General features: G+C 41.0%; 1 protein-coding gene across 50 annotated transcripts in view; it reads left to right on the top strand.

The window, feature by feature from the left end:
• LOC109875926 (gastrula zinc finger protein XlCGF58.1) overlaps positions 1 to 17,661 on the top strand; it is a 39,710-nt gene extending 22,049 nt beyond the window's left edge. For 14 of the 50 annotated variants that reach the window (XM_020468368.2, XM_031825272.1, XM_031825275.1 and 11 more), the window contains 14 exons: positions 793 to 876; positions 1,254 to 1,337; positions 2,102 to 2,185; positions 3,139 to 3,222; positions 3,775 to 3,858; positions 4,042 to 4,125; positions 4,419 to 4,502; positions 5,284 to 5,367; positions 7,127 to 7,210; positions 9,422 to 9,505; positions 11,418 to 11,501; positions 12,403 to 12,486; positions 12,940 to 13,058; positions 14,786 to 17,661. In XM_020468368.2, coding sequence (XP_020323957.1) covers positions 793 to 876; positions 1,254 to 1,337; positions 2,102 to 2,185; positions 3,139 to 3,222; positions 3,775 to 3,858; positions 4,042 to 4,125; positions 4,419 to 4,502; positions 5,284 to 5,367; positions 7,127 to 7,210; positions 9,422 to 9,505; positions 11,418 to 11,501; positions 12,403 to 12,486; positions 12,940 to 13,058; positions 14,786 to 14,959 — 1,301 coding nt within the window. In that variant the 3' untranslated portion in view covers positions 14,960 to 17,661. The remainder of the gene's footprint in view (positions 1 to 792; positions 877 to 1,253; positions 1,338 to 2,101; positions 2,186 to 3,138; positions 3,223 to 3,774; positions 3,859 to 4,041; positions 4,126 to 4,418; positions 4,503 to 5,283; positions 5,368 to 7,126; positions 7,211 to 9,421; positions 9,506 to 11,417; positions 11,502 to 12,402; positions 12,487 to 12,939; positions 13,059 to 14,785) is intronic. The other 36 variants (XM_031825298.1, XM_031825281.1, XM_020468364.2 and 33 more) reach the window with 30 other exon arrangements.
• The last annotated feature ends 5,977 nt before the right edge of the window (positions 17,662 to 23,638 follow it).

The raw sequence follows: 23,638 nt of genomic DNA, 5'->3' as shown, positions 1-23,638 counted from the left end.
GATTATCTTGGCAAAGTTTAAATTCTCACAAACAGGGATGTAAACAAATTTGTGCACAACATTTGGGAGAAATAAGCTTTTTGTACATATTTTATTTTAACATTTTACATGTTGAGTTTTATAGTTTTGTTCAGTGTAGGTACTCATAAAACATTTAGAATTGTTATTATTCAAAACTTAAAATATATATGATAGTTTGGCCATATCGCCCAGCCCTACTTTGATGGATTTCAGGATTGTAGCATGAGAGTCGGACGGCTTCAGGAGTTTGAGACGTCACAATAGCATGGCAAAAATCACATGGTTGTGTGAATGTGTGTGATGTTTAAATATGTACCAACTGCCTAAAATTTTCACATCTAATGTTCATATGAACAGCATGACGTGAAGCCATCTGTCCACCAGTATTTTCACCCAAAATTCTAACCTGACTCGGAAATTGCAATTGTTATTAGCTAAACCATTGGCAGCGAGTAGCCACGCTTAGGCTACAACAGTTGTTTTGTGGTGTATTATTGCAGTGTATTAGGGCACTACCTTTCTTAGCATTACCCTTTGAACATGGAAACGGCCCAATATGGCCTACTCATTGGGCACTGAAATCGTGTCCCAATTGGATTAGTAGATTGCACCTTTTTGACCAACCACTGAAACAACATTTTCTGTCAAAGTAATTTGTCTGGTGAACAAGACCAAAACTTTGCTAAGCTTATTGAGCTACAGTAAAGTTAAGATCGATCATTTTTGGCAGTTGACATTTTTTATACTGAAGTTGGTGCTCTGTGTGTATAGGGGTGAAGCCATTTGGTTGCACCATGTGTGACAAGAGGTTCTTCCAGCGCTACCACCTGGCAAGACACAGCCTCACTCATATGGGTATGCACCTGCTCACTGTATCCCTGTAATTGAACCCTAGTATACAGGGTTTGCAGGTTTTATGCACAAAAAAAGATGAGCACAATTTTATTTGCAGGTTTGATATCAAAGTCCATAATTCAATTTCCCTTAAGGATGAGTGGTTAGTTTTGCCACCAGGTGACATCATCAGCTCGTGTTGTGGACAAAAGCTTTGAAAAACACATTTAAAAATATCTCACTTATTTGGGGGAAACATTTTTAAAGATTTGTTAATCGTGAGTATATTATGGCAAGTATAGTGGTAAACTACCAATCAATTTAACTTCCAAGTATATTCATATCTAAACCTAAAATTCGAGGCTCTGAAATGATGTATTGATGCTCTGTGGGTTTAGGTGTGAAACCTTACGCTTGCACCCTGTGTAACATGAGGTTTGTTCAGCGCTACCACCTGACAAGACACAGCCTCAAACATACGGGTACAGTCCGTTCACCGTACCTATCACACATACAAGCTAGTATAGGATGTTAGTAAAAATGTCAAAGGCACACGTTCAATAAAGATGTAAGACTTTGCAAAAATAGCAGTTGATTTGATCAGGTATTTATGATAAATTAGTTAAAGATTAAATAAAAAGTACAATATATTTCATTTTCAAGACATGCTGGAGTAGTGATGACTAAAGATGGGCATTTCTATACATAATGATTGTGATTTGTAGTCCTTTACAAGTGAACTCCTTTGATGAAAACTGTAATATTGCATCATTGCAATGTCGTACTTGCGAAGTTCCCAGTAGCACTAGGTCATAAACTGCAACTAAAACCACTTTCTTTTTGCAACTTTGTAAATTGAGCGCTTTAAAAAAGCTTTGAACTACCAGCAGATAATGTCATCAGTTCATCTACTGTGTTGTATCATTAAGTGCAATTTCCTTCATTCTGAAGTCTGGATGGACGCCTTGTAAATTGTGGTTCATCATAAATGAATTATGTTTTATTGGCCAATCCAAAATTTGCTCACTATACCAACACCTTTTTGATTAACCCCCAAAACCGCAAGCTTTTGAGTTGGTAGTGTAATCGGATTCTTCAGGATGAATAGCAAGGAAGTCATCGCATGGATCAACATCAGGGTTTTATGAGCTATCAATTTATGATAATGTATATGCCTGAACTTAATATTGGAACACTTCAATTTATGAAGAGTGCGGCATAAAATAATAATGTTCTGTGTGTATAGGGGTGAAGCCGTACGCTTGCACCATGTGTGACAAGAGGTTTTTCCAGCGAGACCACCTGCGGAGACACAGCGTCACTCATATGGGTATGGGTCCCTTCACCGTACCCATGTCATTAATCCACACCTGAACCCTAGTATACAGAGTTGGAAGGGTTTAGCCTATATGCTAGCTACTGCGTGAATCAAGGATGGCCAAGAATTTGTTTATGATGAAATAACATTTTAGATTGTTGGATAAATCATGGTTCTAGGGATGTTAAGGGGGGCTACCAACTGAAAACCTTAAATTCTGCTGTTTGAAAGCAGCATGTTGATAAGAATGTTGCACTATTGATAAATTGTTGATGGTACTGAATGTGGTGTAGTTTATGATATTAGATCATGAACTTCTCATCATCCAAGTGCAATTTCTTACATTCTCAGCTCTGTGGATGGACGCCTTGTAAAATTGTCTCATCCTAATTGAATTATGTTTAATTGGCCGTCCTTAATTTGCGCAACTTACTTTTTTGATAGACCCCAAAAATGCAAGCTATTGAGGTGGTAGTGAAATCGTATTCTTCAGGGTGAATACCCTGGAAGTTATGGTGTGTTCGAGTGCTGTTGGAAATCCGAAAATATGAGGTCCGGACTCGAACGACATTCCAAATTGTTAGAGGGGGGGAAACTTGGGCCCCAAATGTTTTGTTTTAGACCAAAATATGGTAAAACAAAGCCATTTACAATGTAGCTAGCTTGACACATTGTCAATGTAAGCAAGCTAGCAACATTGGTTCTTTGCCATTAAGCTTAAATATCATTGGTTGAAAAATTGTGAGTGCCAACTAAAATAGCACTTGAACGCACTCATGTCATAACGATGACTTCACCAACTGGGAAATACGAGATTCTGAGGACCAGTCAAACACACCACCATTGACATCAGTGGTTTATCAAAATCTATTTAGTATAAATGTATATGCCTAAGCTTAATTTTGGAAGACCTCAGTCAATGGAAAGTGAGACATAAAGACATTTTGTATTTTCTGTGTGTACAGCGGTGAAGCCGTTCGCTTGCACCATGTGTGACAAGAGGTTTTTTCAGCGCCACCACCTGCAGAGACACAGCATCACTCATATGGGTATGGGTCCGCTCACCGTACCCATGTCTTTAAGATCAGGGTACACCTGAACCCGAGTATACATAGTTGGCGAGGTTTAAACACTTTAACTCAATAATACTTGAAATAAGCAAGTGTTACCATAATTGGTTTTCTTGCATCTCAAAAACACTCAAACCTTCTGCTTGAAATTAGCACATTGATAACAATAACAGAGCTAGGTAAAACATTTTATCCTACTGTATTTGGTGTGAAGTTAATGGTAAAAGATCAAACTTGTCATCAATTTCTTACATTCTACATTTTATTGGCCACCCTTAATTCTTGCACCTTGTCAACACCTTTTTTGATATTTTTTATTTTATTTTTTTAATCGCACGCTATTGAGGTGGTGGAGTATTTAGATTCCTCTGGGTGAATACCCTGAATGTTAACGACATCAGTAATTTTAATATGAAATCGATGTAGTATAAATGTATAATGCCTGAACTTAATATTGGAAGACTTCAATCGATGGACAGTGAGACACAAAATAATCTCTGTGTGTGTGTGTGTGTGTGTGTGTGTGTGTAGGGGTGAAGCCGTACGCTTGCACCATGTGTGACAAGAGGTTTTTTGAGCGCCACCGCCTGCGGAGACACAGCATCACTCATATGGGTATGGGTCCGCTCACCGTACCCACATCATTAAGATCAGGCTACACCTGAACCTTAGTATACATATTCTCAAAGCACCAGACCCCCCAAAGCTCAGAAGATCTGGTATATACCTGAACTTAATATGGAACACTTCAATCGATGGAGAGTGCAGCATTAACATAATGCTGTTCTGTGTGTATAGGGGTGAAGCCGTTCGCTTGCACCATGTGTGACAAGAGGTTTTTTCAGCGCCACCACCTGCGGAGACACAGCATCACTCATATGGGTATGGGTCCGCTCACCGTACCCATGTCTTTAAGATCAGGGTACACCTGAATCCTAGTATACAGGGTTGGCAGGATTTATATGCTAGTCATGCACAAAGAAATGTATAGATAATATATATATATATATTATTTGCGGATAGGTTGGATATGAAAAACACAATTTCCCATAAGTTTGTATGGACAGCAGTGGCTTATAAACAATTCATTTAGTTTAACTGAATACACATAATATTGGAAGACTTCAGTGGATTAATTCTGAGAACCAAAGTAATGTATTGTTCTGTGTGTATAGGGGTGAAGCCGTACGCTTGCACCATGTGTGACAAGAGGTTTTTTCAGCGCCACCACCTGGCGAGACACAGCGTCACTCACATGGGTATGTCATTAAGGCTATTGGTGAAATGTTTGCATGTTAGGTTTGATATTCAAAACGTCCATAATTCCATTTCTTCTAAGGACAAGGGCTTATATTACTACCAGATGATGTCATCAGCTCATGTGATGTGTTTTGCTATTTTGGGAAAAACAACTACACCGACTGTTCGATAACTCGCACCTCAATAGCATGCGGATTCGGATCTCTTCCAAATTGTCTTCTATTTTCAACCCGAGACTATTTAAATTGAGCAGGTGTTATCATACTTTTTTTCTTGTAACCTTAACAAGAAGTAGTTAAAGTAATTCTACCATCCAAAAACGGGTCCATTCTGCTGCGTGAAAGCAGCACGTTGATAACACTGCTTATTATTAGCTCTCTTGTAATTCCGTGTCAAGTGGTGTTTTAGGTATGAGAGAAATCACACTTGATGACAAGTTCATGTTTACATTCTGAACCCAGGGGATGGAAAGCCCTATATTTTCTACCATTTTAAAAGTGAGTTCTGTACAGATTACGTTTTTTTGCTCAACCCCAATTCCCACGTAAAACAAAAAAAACGTGTGCTTTGTTCGACTCCAACGACCACCGCGAGTTATCGAAGTGGCGGTGTAATGACATTTTCAGTGTTAATCCTCTGTTATAATTGCATAGGTTTACAACAGTGATTAATAAACAATCAATCAAGTATAAACTCATACACATGCTGTTCAATAGATTCACACATCTTTGAAGGATGGAGTGTGAAACAGAAAAATAATAAAACATTCTTTGTGTATAGGAGTGAAGCCGTACGGTTGCACCATGTGTGACAAGAGGTTTTATCAGCGCCACCACCTGGCGAGACACAGCGTCACACATATGGGTATGGTTCTGCTCACTGTACTTCTGTCATTAAAGGGATAGTTCACCCAAATAAAAAACATTACATTGGTTTCCTTACCCTGTACGTGGTCTACGGACAAGGTATGACAGCAGTACATGCTTTGGTTTAGATTCCCTGGCACTGTGTCCAAATACTGGAGTTTTAGCATTTGTGGCACAAATCACATTCAAATCATGGTACCGATATTATCATTTTCAGGCATGTTCAAATCATCGACGTGACTGAGCTGCACAATACATTTTTGACACTTGGATGATTTTGACATGTGCAGAAAATGCTAATATCGGTACCATGACTTGAATGGGATTTGTGCTATAAATAGTAGCATTTTGCGTGCCTCCCGAGTGGCGCAGCGGTCTAAGGCACTGCAGTGCTTGAGGCTTTACTACAGATCCGGGTTCGATCCCAGGATGTGTTGCGACTGGGAGACCCATGAAGCGGCGCACAATTGGCCCAGCGTTGTCTGGGTTAGGGGATGGTTTCCCATCGTGCTCTAGGGGCTCCTGTGGCGGGCCAGGCACATGCACGCTGACAGGGTCGCCAGTTGTACAGCGTTTCCTCCAACACATTGGTGCGGCTGGCTTCCGGGTTAAGTGAGCAGTGTCAAGAAGCAGTGCGGCTTGGCAGGGTCATGTTTCAGGGAACGCATGGCTCTCGACCTTCGCCTCTCCTGAGTCGTCTGTATGGTAGTTGCAGCGATAGGACAAAACTGTAACTACAAATTGGATATCACGAAGTTGGGGAGAAAAAGGTGTCAAAAAATAATTAAAAAAAAAAAAGAAACAAACACTATTAGCATTTGGAAACCGTGCCAGGGAAATAAAACCAAAGCATGGATTGCTGATGTACCTTGTCCATAGACCGCTTACAGGGTACGGAAACCAATGTAATTTTGAAATTTGGGTGAACCATCCCTTAAAGATCAGGACACACAAACCCTAGTATACAGGGTTGGCAGGATTTATACGCTAGTCATGCACAAAGAAACATATTGGTGAATATATAATATTTTGTAAGTTATGTTTGATATGTAATTACCCTTGAGAATGAAGCTAATGTTAGGCTAATATTACCACCAGATGACATCAGCTCATGGGATGTGTGCAAAATGTATTACCAAGAAATTGGCAAAAAAAACAAGTACATTGACCACTCCGTAACTCATGCATCAATAAGATTAAAAACTTAGTTGTGGAGATGTCTTCCAAACATGTTTTTATTTTCAAGACAGACAGTTATGATAATTGTTATTGGATGTTATTGGAAACTACAGAAACGGTTAAAGATGTCTACAATCTGAAAACACCCAATCCTGCTCAGTATTGCCAACTTGGCCACTTTACACTAGTCGCTAGATCTAGCAACATTTTGGACCTCTGAAAGTGACTAGGAGTCAGGACGAATTCAGCAATTATTTAAAGCGTTCTCGAGCGTTTGCCTCAAGAGTTTTCAGAAACTTGCGACAGGCTATGTAATGATCACATGCCTTGAAAATGTGTGTAATCTAACAACTTCTATTGACAATGTGTAAACAATAGCTTTTTTCCCCCCAAAAAGTTGGCAACACCGGCCCTGTTGCGTGAAGGCAGAATGTTGATAATAACAGCACTTAGTGCATATTGTCAGTCCAGCTGTTATTGTGCCTGATGATGTTTATGGTAAACCTAATATTGGAAGATTTCAATATGGAGTGTGAGGCATTACAGTAATGTATTGATATTCTTGTGTGTGTGTATAGGGGTGAAGCCATACGGTTGCACCATGTGTGACAAGCGGTTTTACCAGCGTTACCTCCTGGCAAGACACAGCCTCACTCATTTGGGTAGGGGTCCGCTCACCGTACCCACCTTACCCAAGATCAGGCTACACCTGAACCCCAGTATACAGGGTTGGCAGAATTTATATGCTAGTCGTGCTCAAAGGAATGTATTCAGTGCCTTCACAGTATTCATACACCTTGAATTATTCCACATTTTGTGTAACAGCCTAAATTCAAAATATATTTCTAGATTTTCTTGCCTATCTACACGCAATACCCCATAATAACAAGTTAAAACATGTTTGCAGATTTATTCAAAATAAAATACAGGTATCTAATTTACGTAAGTATTCATACCCCTGAGTCAATATTTTGTAGAAGCACCTTTTGCAGCGATTACAGCTGTGAGTCTTTCTGGGTAAGTCTGAGCTTTACATACCTGGATTGTGCAAATTTGTCAATTTCTTAAAAATATTATTCTAGCTCTATCAAATTTGTTGTTGATAATTTCTAGACAATCATTTTCAGTTCTTGCCATAGATTTTTCAAGTAGATTTAAGTCAAAAATGTACCTCTGCCAATCACTGTCGTCTTTGTAAGCAGCACCAGTGTAGATTTGGCCTTGTTTTAGGTTATTGTCCTGCTGAAAGGTGAATTCATCGCTCAGTGTCTGGTTTTCCTCTAGGATTTTGCCTGTGCTTAGCTCCATTCTGTTTCTTTTCTATCCTAAAAAACTCCCCATTCCTTAACTATTACAAGCATAACCATAACATGATGCAGCCACCACTATGATTTAAAATATGGAGAGGGGAACTCCGTAATATGTATTGGATTTGCCCCAAGCAACACTTTGTATTCAGGACAAAAAGTGAATTGCTTTGCTACATTTTTTGCACTATTACTTTAGTGCCTTGTTGCAAACAGGAAGCATTTTTTAAAGTATTTTTCTGTTCTGTACTGGCTTCCTTTTCACTCTGTCAATTAGATTTGTATTATGGAGTACAATGTTGATCCATCCTCAGTTTTCTCCTATCACTGCCATTAAACTCTGTAACTGTTTAAGTCACCATTGGCCTCCTGGTGAATTCCCTGAGCGGTTTCCTTACACTCCGGCAGCGGCGTTAGGAAGGACGCCTGTATTTTTGTAGTGACTGGGTCCATTGTATATTTATTTATATATATATATATATATCTACCAGTAGCTGCCCTTCTTTACGAGGCATTGGAAAACCTCCCTGGTCTTTTGCGGTTGTTTGAAATTCACTGCTCGACTGAGGGGCCTTACAATTATCTGTATGTGTGGGGTACAGAGAGAAGCTCATTTTTACTCCTGAACTTATTTAGGCTTGTCATAACACATACATTTTAAATTCAGGCTGTAACACATCCAAATTTGGAGGAAGTCAAGGTGTGTGAATACTTTCTGAATGCAATATAGGTGAAATATATTCTCTACATTTTAGGTTTGATCCCCCAAAAAGTTAATAATATAATTTCACTTAAGGATTTGAAAAGGCTAGTTTTACTACCAGATTACATTTGATGAGATGTGTGGTGGATATAAGCGGTTAAAAAAAATGCATGAAACTTAATTGTCCAAAAAATGATCACTGAAAACACAGGATGTCATGCCTCAATAAGTTTCAAATTGGAATAACTCCCAGTTGTAGTGATGTCTTCCAAAATTGTATGTGTATTTTAAATCCAGACAGTTTATGATGTGTTAGTGAAATGACAGTTATTGGAATCTGCAAAAAGGGTTAAAGATGTCTGCAATCTGAAAACACCTTCTCCTGCTCCGTATTTCCAACTTGGCAATGTTGCACTAGTCATTAGATCGTTCAGTCCCCCTTCTCATTTTCCCCCCTAAAAGTGGCTAAGGTAAATTCAGCATTATTTAAGGATTATTTTACCTGTTAGTTTTCATAAAGGAAGTGACTTTCCTGCAGTGATTTGGCCTAGTCAGAACAGCAGCGTACACACTCACTGTGCTGATGATGATCACATGCCTTACAAATGTGTGTTTTGAAGTTATCATGGAAATCAATTGTCTACTTTATCTACAATTTTTGTAACATTGTGCTGCTAACAATAGCTGGTTTCTTACCCCACAAAAAGTTGTCAACACCAGTCCTGTTGTGTGAAGGCAGAATGTTGATGACAGCACTTGGTGTATATTGTCTGTTGTGCTGTATTTGTCTGAACTTTATGGAAAACTTAGTGGAAGACTAACAAGAGGCACAAAGTAATGTATTGATGCCCTTGTGTGTATAGGGGTGAAGCCATATGGTTGCACCATGTGTGACAAGAGATTTTACCAGCGATACCACCTCTCAAGACACAGCCTCACTCATTTGGGTAGGGGTCCGCTCACCGTACCCACTGTACCCAAGATCAGGCCACACCTCAAGCCTTGCATATAGGGTTAGCAGGATGTACAGGAACAGTCGCACCTACTCATTCCAGGGTTTTTATTTTTACTATTTTCTACATTGTATAATAATAGTGAAGACATCAAAACTGAAATAACATATGGAATCATGTAGTAACCAAAAAGTGTTAAACAAATCTAAATATATTTTGAGATTCTTCACTATAGCCACCCTTTGCCTTGATGACAGCTTTGTACACTCTTGGCATTCTCTCAATCAGCTTCATGAGTTAGTCACCTGGAATGCATTTCAATTAACAGGTGTGCCTTGTTAAAAGTTAATTTGTGGAATTTCTTTCCTTAATGTGTTTGAGGCAATCAGATGTGTTGTGACAAGGTAGGGGTGGTATACAGAAGATGGACCCATTTGGTAAAGGACCAAGTCCATAGTTTGACAAGAACAGTTCAAATAAGCAAAGAGAAATGACACTCCATTACTTTAAGACATGGTCAGTCAATCCGGAAAAAGACCTTTGAAAGTGCCGCCGCAAGAACCATCAAGCACTATGATGAAACTGGCTCTCATGAGGACCGCCACAGGAATGGAAGACCCAGAGTTACCTCTGCTGTTGGAGGATAAGTTCATTAGAGTTACTAGCCTCAAATTGCTGCCCAAATAAATGCATCACAGAGTTCTAGTAATAGACACATCTCAACATCAACTGTTCAGAGGAGACTGTGAATTAGGCCAAATTGCTGCAAAGAAACCACTACTAAAGGACACCAATAAGAAGGAAAGACTTGCTTGGGCCAAGAAACACAAGAAATGGACATTAGAACTGTTGAAAAACTGTCCTTTGGTCTGATGAGTCCACATTTGAAATGTTTGGTTCCAACCGCCATGTCTTTGTGAGATGCAGAGTAGGTGAACAGATGACCGCCGCATGTCTGGTTCCCACTATGAGGCATGGAGGAGCTGGTGTGATAGTGCTTTGCTGGTGACACTGATTTATTTCGAATTCGAGGCACAATTAACCAGCATGACTACCACAGCATTCTGCAGCGATGCGCCATCCCATCTGGTCTGCGCTTAGTGGGACTATTATTTGTTTTTCAACAGTACAATGACCCAACACACCTCCAGGCTGTATAAGGGCTATTTGACCAAGGAGGAGAGTGATGGAGTGTTGCGTCAGATGACCTGGCCTCCACAATCAGCTGACCTCAACCGAATTGAGATGGTTTGAGATGAGTTGGACTGCAGAGTGAAGGAAAAGCAGCCAACAAGTGCTCAGAATATGTGGGAACTCCTTCAAGACTGTTGGAAAAGAATTCCAGGTGAAGCTGGTTGAGAGAATGCCAATAGTGCTCAAAGCTGTCAAGGCAAAGGGTGGCTACTTTGAAGAATCTCAACTATAAAATGTATTTTGATTTAACACATGATTCCATATGTTATTTCATAGTTTGTAGAAAATAGTATAAATAAAGAAAAAACATTTGAATGAGTAGGTCTCCAAACTTTTGACTGGTACTGTATATGATAGTCATCATGCACAAAGAAATATAGGTGAAATATATATTGTTAGGTTTAATATCCAAAAAAGTCCAGAATTTCCATAAGTTTGGATGAGAAGGGGTAGTTTTACTATTAGATTACATCATCAGCTCATGTGATGTGTTGTGGTTGTGGACTAAAGCATTGATAAATACATTTTAAAAAATAGTTGGAGAAAACATCTCCCTGATTCTTCCACCTGAATCCCCTGTAAGTCATTGCATGAATTGAAATTAGTGGTAAAAATCAGTTTAGCGTAAATGGATATACTGTACTTAAACTTCCTATTGGACTTAAAATGGTGCAAGGCACAAAAATAATATCTCAATGCTTTGTGCATTTAGGTGTGAAACCTTACGCTTGCACCATGTGTGACATGAGGTTTGTTCAGCGCTACCACCTGACAAGACACTGCCTCACTCATACGGGTACAGTCCGCTCACCGTACCTATCACACATACAAGCTAGTAAAGGATGTTCATAATGTATTTTCACACACGTAATGAAGGACTGCTAGAAAATAAAAATTTCTCATCTACATAGTTTTATAGTGATAAATTTGTAAATTGTTGATTTTAAGTTTAAAATACTGCAGCAACACAAATTAATATTTGTAATACATTCTAGTACAAGTTCCATTTTTTTTATTGTTTAAAGCTTAGACCCCTAAAGATCTTGAGCTAATTTAGCTATCATGTGGATGTTGAGATAATAAAAACATTTATTTGAACAATAAATCTATAACAATCTATTTCCTGCTATTCCAAACATGAATTGGCCAAGCACTTCCATAAGTAAAACGATATCATATTGTAAGCTTGTTGTGAGACATTGTCTGCAGCTAAGTAGCTATTGCTATAATCATTTTAGTGAAGAATTGTTAAAATTTGAAACTACAACTATTTTTTACATTGTCTAATGATTATTTGAGCTAGTTATTTTTGCAGTGGGATTATACGTTCTGCGAAGGCTTTGACACACAATTACAGATTTTGTTCTTAATAGTTTTATTCGGTGCTTAGTTCACAATTAGTTCACATTTGCGTGTGTTGATTGTTGTTAATTAGCTAGTAGTGTTTTATGATGAAAAAAAGTAGTGTTCATTAGAGCTTAATAAACAAGTCAGATTGCCACGTCTTCTCATCCTTGTGATCAACAGCCCCCATCTTCAGGGTCCACATCGTGATATGACACGTAACGCACTCTTACTGTAATTGTTACATACTTATGGTAGCAAACAATTATCTCACAATAGTATTTGTAGTGCTAACTTGATTTTTGTGTTGTACTCTTTGGAGTGAGAGCTAATGCATTGCTCTGTGTGTGTAGGGGTGAAGCCGTATGCTTGTTCCATGTGTGACATGAGGTTTATTCAGCGTAACCACCTGGAGAGACACAGCCACACTCATACGGGTATGCCCCCATTTACTGTACCCTTATCCCCAATAAAGGCTATTTTAACCAAAACAAATATACGATCACAACAAACTCGAGTTTGGATTGTCATGTCATTTGATGAGCTGTTGAACCAGCCTCAAACTATCAAAACGTTTCAGGGGCATCGAGTTGGTTTGATTTAAAAAGCAAAAACAAATATCAGTTTCCACTTATCTACACATAATGAGTTGATGACAAGACATCTTAAAATGTTACCACAAGTTTAGTTTCTTATCCTTAATTCCTGTCTAGAAACTGGCTCATATTCAGTAGTGTGTCAGAAGATCTAAAGAAACAGTTTCCCATCACTTTAACAAACATTTGTAGATTGGTTATTGTAACCAGTAGACTTTTAAGAGTAAATCATATACAGTTTGTGGTTCGACTCTGTGGATTTGATGTGATGAATCTGTTTGTGTGCTCTTTTAGGGGAGAAGCCGTTTGCTTGTGACATGTGTGACATGAGGTTTATCCAGCGTTACCATCTGGAGAGACACAAGCGTGTCCACAGCGGAGAGAAGCCTTATCAATGTGAGCGATGCCAGCAGGTAAAATAACTTGGACACAGACGAGGCACAGAGAACGAGGCACACACATACCCAGGCACGTACATATACACACCTGCATTGGAGAGATGCCATCTGTGTGAGCAGTGCCAACACGTAGAAGAACGTGCCTTGCGTGCTGGCACTGAGGAACACATACACACCCAGACATGCTCACGAAGCAAGGAGAGAGCGTCATGCCCTCTTACGTTACAAAACATCTGCCGCAGGGTGAGCAGTCACCGCACATTGGAGAATGGTGTCACAGAGGCACATGTACACGCTGATAGACACGTAGCAAAGACATGCCCTACCAGGTTAGAATTTTATTTTTTATGGTGAGCAGTGCCAGCACATAAGAGAATGTATTGCATTGGTCATGCACACACACACGGATATACCAACATACGTTGCCTGCCCACGTTAAAAATAAGTCTTCTCCTTATGAGCTGTGCCCGCAGGTAAGAGAATGTATGCACATACTCTGACATGCAGTCACATTGGTAGCCATGAAGTGCTTTGAAAGGTTGGTCATGGCTCACATCAACACCATCATCCCGGAAACCCTAGACCCACTCCAATTCACATACCGCCCCAACAGATCCACAGATGACGCAATCTCAATCGGACTTCACACTTCCTTTTCCCACCTGGACAAAAGGACCACCTATCTGAAAATGCTGTTCATTGACTACAGCTCAGCGTTCAAGACATTGCAGTGCCAGGACAGCACACTCTCCCTCAACGTGAGCAAGACAAAGGAGATGATCGTGGACTACAGGAAAAGGAGTGCCGAACACATCTCCCTTCACAGGGCTGTAGTGGAGCGGGTCGAGAGTTTCAAGTTCCTTGCTGTCCACATCGCCAACAAACTATCATGGTCCAACCACACCAAGATCGTTGTGACGAGAGCACGACAACGCCTTTTCCCCCTCGAGACTGAAAATATTTGGCATGGGTCCCCAGATCCTCAGTTCTACAGCTGCACCATCGAGAGCATCCTGACCGGTTGTATCACTGCCTGGTATGGCAACTGCTCGGGATTCGACTGCAAGGCGCTACAGAGGGTAGTGCGTACGGCCCGGTATATCACTGGGGCGAAGCTTCCTGCCATCCAGGACCTATATACTAGGCAGTGTCAGAGGAAGGCCCAAAAAAATATCGCTCCAGTCACCCTAGACATAGACTCATAGCTACCGCACGGCAAGCGGTACCCAGAGTGCCAAATCTAGGTCCAAAAGGCTTCATAACAGTGTCTACCCCCAAGCCATAAGACTCCTGAACAGCTAATCAAATGGCCACCCAGACTATTTACGAATTGACCCCCTTTGTTTTTACACTGCTGCTGCTCGCTGTTTATTATCTATGTGTAGGCACTTTACCCCTACCTACATGTACAAATTACCTTGACTAACCTGTACCCCCGCACATTGACTCGGTACTGGTGCCCCTTGTATATAGCCTCATTGTTATTTTATTACTTTACTTTATTACTTTATTTAGTCTATTTTCTTAACCTACAATGCAGTTCTACGAAAATAAAGTTAAGGGCTTGTAAGTAAGCATTTTACAGTAAGGTCTACACCTGTTGTATAAGATTGGATTTGACCCACATGCACCAGAAAAGCCCATCGACCAAACGGACACAATGGGCCTAATTTGATTGGGCATGTGTACACACTGATCTGTTTAAATGAATGCTGCATAAATCCTCCATGTATGTGTTGTAGAACTTCTCGCGGACGGACCGGCTGCTGCGACATCGGCGGCTGTGCCAGGGCCGTGGTGTGGCCAAGGTGGAGAACCAGCCGTGCTGCGAGCCCCGTCCTTACTCCCAGGAGCCCCCACCCGCTCCACCCACCTGGAGCCCCCTTCACCCACCCCCTGGTCGACTGGCTGTCTGACTGACATTCCCTCCCATCCTCCCTCCCTCCATACACACACACACCATCTCCCAGAGACAGGACAGGCCACCTAGTCTCACTCAACCCTGCACTCAGTGGCGCCACACTCTGGCAAAGACTGATCCTTCATCTCGGGTCCTGAGGTTACTATGACAGCGGGACAGATGTTTTTGTCTTCTTTTGAGAGCGAGTTTCCTTCGATAATCGCTGGTCTATTTTGTACTTAATCTATTTTTTAAAAGTTGTTTTTTATTATTATTTAGATGTATTGTTTGTGCTGTTGGTGGTACTCTCTGGTAGAGGGGGTGGGTGTTAATGTTTGTTACACCATAACAATGATGAAGTGGGATATATATCTATATATCTATATAACAATAAACAACACAGGACGTTTGTAGAAAATGTAGTTTGTGAAAGAAAAAAAGAGTTGTCAGACAATGGTACAGGTGTCAGAACTAAAACTAAAAAGGGGTTCCATAAAGTTTGATTTTAGGACGATATAGGCAAGTGGAGGATGTCCTAACAGGTCAGAAGTGAAGGGTCAGGTCAGAGGATATTGTGGTTCTTGTTGGATAAAGTTGCTGATGACTCAGGAAGTGGAACAGACATGATGATAGCGTTAGCAAGTTACATTACACCCTTTAACGTTGTATGTACAGAGGTCTATGGGAGCAGGTCGCAGGCTCTCTTTTACAGTCAGTTCTTATAAAGATGTACGTGGAAAACAACGGCACAAGATGGCAGCTTCAGCAAGTTCCATTACTTTGTTTGTACAGATCCTCATGTTGAGAGCATAGCAGGAGGTACACAGTCTTGTGGCCTTAGAGCGTGCTTATGTTATTTGTTTAATTTGCCTTTTGTTTTTTTTAGTTCATGGTTTAATTATAATTTTCAGATACGATTATAAGGATGCGCCACTGCCTTTTTAAAAGCTGGGTATGTTTTTCCAAAGCTGTCACCCTTATAGAACACTGCTTACTACAATGGCACTATAAGGCATAGGCAAATATCCCGTAATCTGTTCGTTGAGAATTGATATAGTGCTGGTTATTATTGGTAATAATTTAACCCTGGGTTCCTGAATGATTACGTGAGGGGAGTTTGACAATTCCAGTGAGATGCTAATAGTGCTAACTTCAATTTGTCGGGCAGTGCTTTGGCCAGCTAAAGGCCATACAGATACTTTTTCTCATAGTTAAATGAACACTTGTTTCACTTTGCTACACACTAACAAATGCCTTTAACTGAGATTGGGGTAGGTGTGTATAAAGGATTTCTGTCATGTTCTTTCGGGGGTTAGCCTTAACTCGAATAAGATCTCTCTTAAATAATCATTGTAGTGTAAAATTATATTGTAATGAATGACTGTAACCTGTACTGAACTTTTGAACATGTCTGTGGTTTACCCCCTCCAAGTGTAATGGCTACAGAGCACAGAGATGCTTTCATTAATGTCTATCTACTCTTGTCTTGGTTAAACAGTATTCCTATTGGTGGTGTTCCACAGCAGCCTGTCTGTGGGCTTGTAGAGCAGTTTAGGGAAGGATCTCTGAAACCTGGTACTGAGGACCAGTGTGTGCTGGACTTCACTTAAACCGAGTCATTGAATTGAATGATTCTCATTGTCGCCAGGCTACTACTGTTAGTGAAACCAATGTACTTTTGTTTATTTAGTAATGCCAAATGTATATTCCAGAGATGTTGCGATGTACAGTCTGCAGTAGTTAAGATATTTAACTGTTTTAAAAATGCCTGAGTGATTAAATGATGCAATCCAGCAAACAGGGGTATTCTAGTACCAGGGTTAATTAAGAAACTGCAGCTTACGGTATGATTTGGCAACCCCTTGCCCCAAGAAATGTGGAAAGGATGCCACCTGTAACCACCACTACCCACTAGTGAGGCCACAGGGCAAGGTTGGTTGCCATTAACTGTTAAAGCCCTCTCAGTTCTGTCCTTTTAAGTATTGTTCTTAATCTCATGATGAAAATGCAATAGAATCTTTTGAGTCTGATCAGTTAATACAGTGAGGTTTATTTTCTTCTAAGGGTCAGGTAAAGGATGGTGCGGTTAGAGAAGAGCTCCTTGCTCTCTGCTCTACTGTATTTGACGATTCTGGTAATGTTTCAAGGACCTTTTTTTCTGATAATATAAACACTGGAGTGATACAAACAAAAGTAAAAAAAACATGAAATATGGATTAAAAAAATTCAAAACTGTTCTAGATTTTAGTCTTTAGACAGAGCCGCCTCTTACTACTCAACTTGACAAAGATGGCAGAACCATTTGGATCAGTACTGTGTTGAGAGCCCAGGGCGTTTTACTAATTTCAAGATTAGAGGTGGTAGTACCTCAAGAAAATGACTGTTTTTATACACGTCCCCTTCTATTTGTAGTGAATTATATTGATAGAAATATTAGCTAAGCAACAGCATCTACATTAGCTATCACAAGTTAGTATTTTCTTTGTCTTTATTAGTCTTGCATGCAGAGTTATGGTCCTCAGTTAAGATAGGATCTTATATTGATTATTATTTTGTCTAAGCAAAATACGTGCATAAAAATAACTTCTTTAAAAAAATGTTACATTTGATTATTGTAAAAATGGGGAAACTAATATGTACCCTTGTGATCCAATTAGTTTTAATTGTAAGGGGAGAGGCTTCCTACCATTATGCTGAAATAAAATACTTTATAAAAGACTTGAGTTTTGTTTCCTCTGTTTACTCCAACAGCCTTGTCTGGGGGGATAATCGTTCGTCATTCGTTTGAGGTATTCTAGGTCGGTTGAACAAAAGGACTTGAGTTCCTGTACGTTATCACAATTACACCACGAGTCCTCAAGAGGGTACCAAAGTTGAGAGGAAATATGAGATGTGTGCAGAAAGGCTAGTCAGTGTCATTTTGTAGATTCCTGATAATCAAGAGTACCAGTCTACACTATCATGCCAAATTCTCATTGTCGTGCCAAACACATTTGTCCTGACAATGAGCACGAACTGATCTGGGACCAGGCTAATATCACACCACTACCTGGCTAGAATGTATGTTCTTTGAAGGTTTATTGAAACGTTGCTAAGCTACATACTCATTATTGGGACTGATATATATAAATAAAGGGAACACTAAAATAACACCTAGATCTGAATGAATGAAATATTCTTCTTAAATACTTTTTACTTTACATAGTTGAATGTGCTGACAACCAAATCACAAAAATGATCAATGGAAATCAAATGTATCAACCAATGGAGGTCTGAATTTGGAGTCGCACTCAAAATTAAAGTGGAAAACCACACTACAGGCTGATCCAACTTCGATGTAATGTCCTTAAAACAAGTCAAAATGAGGCTCAGTAGTGTGTGTGGCCTCCACGTGCCTGTATGACCTCCCTACAACGCCTGGGAATGCTCCTGATGAGGTGGCGGATGGTCTCCTGAGGGATCTCCTCCCAGACCTGGACTAAAGCATCTGCCAACTCCTGGACAGTCTGTGGTGCAACATGGCGTTGGTGGATGGAGCGAGACATGATGTCCCAGATGTGCTCAATTGGATTCAGGTCTGGGGAACGGGCGGGCCAGTCCATAGCATCAATGCCTTCCTCTTGCAGGAACTGCTGACACACTCCAGCCACATGAGGTCTAGCATTGTCTTGCAATAGGAGGAACCCAGGGCCAACCGCACCAGCATATGGTCTTACAAGGGGTCTGAGGATCTCATCTCGGTACCTAATGGCAGTCAGGCTACCTCTGGCGAGCACATGTAGGGCTGTGCGGCCCCCCAAAGAAATGCCACCCCACACCATAACTGACCCACCGCCAAACCGGTCATGCTGGAGGATGGTGCAGGCAGCATAACGTTTTCCACGTCGTCTCCAGACTGTCACGTGCTCAGTGTGAACCTGCTTTCATCTGTGAAGAGCACAGGGCGCCAGTGGCGAATTTGCCATTCTTGGCGTTCTCTGGCAAATGCCAAACGTGCTGTAAGCACAACCCCCAACTGTGGACGTCGGACCCTCATACCACCCTCATGGAGTCTGTTTCTGACCGTTTGAGCAGACACGGAGGTCATTTTGCAGGGCTCTGGTAGTGCTCCTCCTGCTCCTCCTTGCACAAAGGCGGAGGTAGCGGTCCTGCTGCTGGGTTGTTGCCCTCCTACGGCCTCCTCCACATCTCCTGATGTACTGGCCTGTCTCTTGGTTGGGCCTCCATGCTCTGGACACTACGCTGACAGACACAGCAAACCTTCCTGCCACAGCTCGCATTGATGTGCCATCCTGGATGAGCTGCACTACCTGAGCCACTTGTGTGGGTTGTAGACTCCGTCTCATGCTACCACTAGAGTGAAAGCACCGCCAGCATTCAAAGTGACCAAAACATCAGCCAGGAAGCATAGGAACTGAGAAGTGGTCTGTGGTTATCACCTGCAGAACCACTCCTTTATTGGGGGTGTCTTGCTAATTGCCTATAATTTCCACCTGTTTTCTATTCCATTTGCACAACAGCATGTGAAATTTATTGTCAATCAGTGTTGCTTCCTTGATTTCACAGAAGTGTGATTGACTTGGAGTTAAATTGTGTTGTTTAAGTGTTCTCTTTATTTTTTTGAGCAGTGTATATACAGTGCCTTGCGAAAGTATTCGGCCCCCTTGAACTTTGCGACCTTTTGCCACATTTCAGGCTTCAAACATAAAGATATAAAACTGTATTTTTTTGTGAAGAATCAACAACAAGTGGGACACAATCATGAAGTGGAACGACATTTATTGGATATTTCAAACTTTTTTAACAAATCAAAAACTGAAAAATTGGGTGTGCAAAAATATTCAGCCCCCTTAAGTTAATACTTTGTAGCGCCACCTTTTGCTGCGATTACAGCTGTAAGTCGCTTGGGGTATGTCTCTATCAGTTTTGCACATCGAGAGACTGACATTTTTTCCCATTCCTCCTTGCAAAACAGCTCGAGCTCAGTGAGGTTGGATGGAGAGCATTTGTGAACAGCAGTTTTCAGTTCTTTCCACAGATTCTCGATTGGATTCAGGTCTGGACTTTGACTTGGCCATTCTAACACCTGGATATGTTTATTTTTGAACCATTCCATTGTAGATTTTGCTTTATGTTTTGGATCATTGTCTTGTTGGAAGACAAATCTCCGTCCCAGTCTCAGGTCTTTTGCAGACTCCATCAGGTTTTCTTCCAGAATGGTCCTGTATTTGGCTCCATCCATCTTCCCATCAATTTTAACCATCTTCCCTGTCCCTGCTGAAGAAATGCAGGCCCAAACCATGATGCTGCCACCACCATGTTTGACAGTGGGGATGGTGTGTTCAGGGTGATGAGCTGTGTTGCTTTTACGCCAAACATAACGTTTTGCATTGTTGCCAAAAAGTTCAATTTTGGTTTCATCTGACCAGAGCACCTTCTTCCACATGTTTGGTGTGTCTCCCAGGTGGCTTGTGGCAAACTTTAAACGACACTTTTTATGGATATCTTTAAGAAATGGCTTTCTTCTTGCCACTCTTCCATAAAGGCCAGATTTGTGCAATATACGACTGATTGTTGTCCTATGGACAGAGTCTCCCACCTCAGCTGTAGATCTCTGCAGTTCATCCAGAGTGATCATGGGCCTCTTGGCTGCATCTCTGATCAGTCTTCTCCTTGCATGAGCTGAAAGTTTAGAGGGACGGCCAGGTCTTGGTAGATTTGCAGTGGTCTGATACTCCTTCCATTTCAATATTATCGCTTGCACAGTGCTCCTTGGGATGTTTAAAGCTTGGGAAATCTTTTTGTATCCAAATCCGGCTTTAAACTTCTTCACAACAGTATCTCGGACCTGCCTGGTGTGTTCCTTGTTCTTCATGATGCTCTCTGCGCTTTTAACGGACCTCTGAGACTATCACAGTGCAGGTGCATTTATACGGAGACTTGATTACACACAGGTGGATTGTATTTATCATCATTAGTCATTTAGGTCAACATTGGATCATTCAGAGATCCTCACTGAACTTCTGGAGAGAGTTTGCTGCACTGAAAGTAAAGGGGCTGAATAATTTTGCACACCCAATTCTTCAGTTTTTGATTTGTTAAAAAAGTTTGAGATATCCAATAAATGTCGTTCCACTTCATGATTGTGTCCCACTTGTTGTTGATTCTTCACAAAAAAATACAGTTTTATATCTTTATGTTTGAAGCCTGAAATGTGGCAAAAGGTCGCAAAGTTCAAGGGGGCCGAATACTTTCGCAAGGCACTGTATATATAAAAACTTGTGACGGTAATTGTCCTTTAGAGACCCTACCCCAGGCGGTAGTTGGTGTCAAATCAAATTGTATTTGTCACATGCGCCGAATACAAACGGTGTAGACTTTCCAGTGAAACACTTACTTCCAAACCCTTTTCCCAACAAGGCAGAGTTAATAAAAACACGAGGCATGAAGCTATATACAAGGACTACCAATACCATATCAATGTGCAGGGGTACAAGGTAATTGAGGTAGGTATGTACATATAGGCAGGAGTAAAGTGACTAGGCATCAGGCTAGAGGAGTAGAAAAACAGTTGCAGAAGTGTATGAGTGTGTTTGTGTGCATATGTAGTGTGTACTGTATGTGTGGGTTTGTATGATATATAGTGTGGGTTGTCTTGAGTGTGCATATGTAGTGTGTACTGTGTGTGGGTTTGTATGATATATAGTGTGGGTAGTCTTGAGTGTGCATAGGGTCAATGTAGATAGTCCAGGTAACCATTTCATTAACTATTTAACAGTCATGGGCATGGCTTGGGGATAGAAGCTGTCTCGGAGCATGTTGGTGTAAGACCTGATGCTCCGGTACCGTTTGCCAGATGGTAGCAGAGAGAACAGTCTGTGGCTTGGGTGTCTGAAGTCTTTGGCAGTTTTCGGACCTTCCTCTCCATGTGTTGGCATGAACTCAAAGGGCATTGTTGGTGTAACTGCTCCAAATCTCTTCAAGTCAAATTAAACGGCCCACTTTGCCTTAAATTAAACCGTGTTTGCGGTGAACCAGAAGTTCTTTGGAATGTACAGGTATTTCCCCAGAAACACTGACCGTGGTCCTTCTCTGTCCATTCCACATCCCCCTCAAACCATCAACACTTGCGGAGGAGGAGGGCTGATCATAACGGCATGGAGGGGAGGAGGAGGAGAACGTGGAGTTAGTCAGGGGTGTCCTCTAAGGCCTGTCTTTCTATTGTCTAGCTTTCTGTGCTTTCCCAAATGCCCTGTGAATGTTGTGTGTACAAATAGGATAAGGCACTGTTTTGTCCTGGTAATGCACCCACCACCATCCAATTGAAATGGTATTGTGTGTATGGTGCTGTAATAAAGTATGTTTGCAGAAGAGTGTTCTGGAAAAAGTATCCACAAATTCAGGATAGTGTTGAGTTAACCTGCAACGAAGCAGGTTAGTTGTGGAGGATTCATTCATTCCCATGGTTTCTAAGTTCATTTGAGATAAATAAATAAAAATACTCGCTAACACATTGATCCTGCTTTTCTTTGTTTCACTTAAACTCCCCCCAAAAAGGTCTTGGTATTTGTGTCATTAGTCCATTGTTGATACAGCCGGTATGATTGGTTTCCTTTAAGCTTCACTACCTCAGATGTTTTCCTACACACTGACTGCAATGCTATCAGACTTTTTGGGGTCTAATGAAACCATCTCACTGAGGCATCACTCATAGAGGACTTGCTCTCTCTCCATTCCCGTCTCTCCCTTTTTCGAGGGGTTCAGCCATAGACTAATTTACAGCACCCTGGGGCTCCGAGCACTTAACACAGAGCCATCCTAAGTGAGGGGAGAGTATGGTTGCTGATGGGGTGAAAGGTCACTGCTAGGGTGTGAGCATCTTTTCATAAAGTAGGTGTCTGGGTAGAGTTTTCAATGTTTCTCTAGATAACGGACACCTGGTAAGTTTGCAGACAGTTTGGTTGGACACATTGCAGTGGGATAGATTATAGAGTTCTGATAAAGCTTTTATTTATCTCATTGATCTTTCAGATGTTTCTGAAATCAGAGAGTTAAACCCTCCTTTCCTTTCTCATGGTTTGAGCCTGGATCACTCACTGTCATAAATCAGTACAAATTATTTAAAAGCACCCCAGACTCAGACACCCCACTCCTCCCACCATGAGGTACAGGGGTGGCCTGTCATTTTGTGGTTAATTAACCAATGAATCAGTGGCTCTGCAAATACAGTGATTGACCCTTGGTTATCCATCACAGGATCACCATGGTTACTGTCTGTGGTAATTAAAGATTATATTTAAGGTCGCAGATACATGTCCTGGAGGGGTCTGTGGTTTCATGTCAGCATTTACACACACACACACTCACACACACACACACACACACACACACACACACACACACACACACACACACACACACACACACACACACACACACGCACGCAATGTTGACAAAAAATAATATTTTTGTAATATAATGACTATTGAGGTGCAGACTCTGAGCTTTAGGATATTTTCATCCATATCGGGTGAACCGTTTAGAAATTACACCAGTTTTTGTACATTTTAGGGGACCAAAAGTATTGGGACAAATGCACTTATATGTGTATTAAAGTATTCAAAATCTTATTTGGTCCCATATTCCTAGCATGTAATGATTACATCCAGCTTGTGACTCTATACACTTGTTGGAT

This window comes from Oncorhynchus kisutch, linkage group LG5, assembly GCF_002021735.2.
Source record: "Oncorhynchus kisutch isolate 150728-3 linkage group LG5, Okis_V2, whole genome shotgun sequence".
In the NCBI taxonomy this organism is placed as follows: domain Eukaryota; kingdom Metazoa; phylum Chordata; class Actinopteri; order Salmoniformes; family Salmonidae; genus Oncorhynchus; species Oncorhynchus kisutch.
Note: the sequence above shows the minus strand (reverse complement) of the source record. Positions and strands in the feature narration are given on the sequence as shown.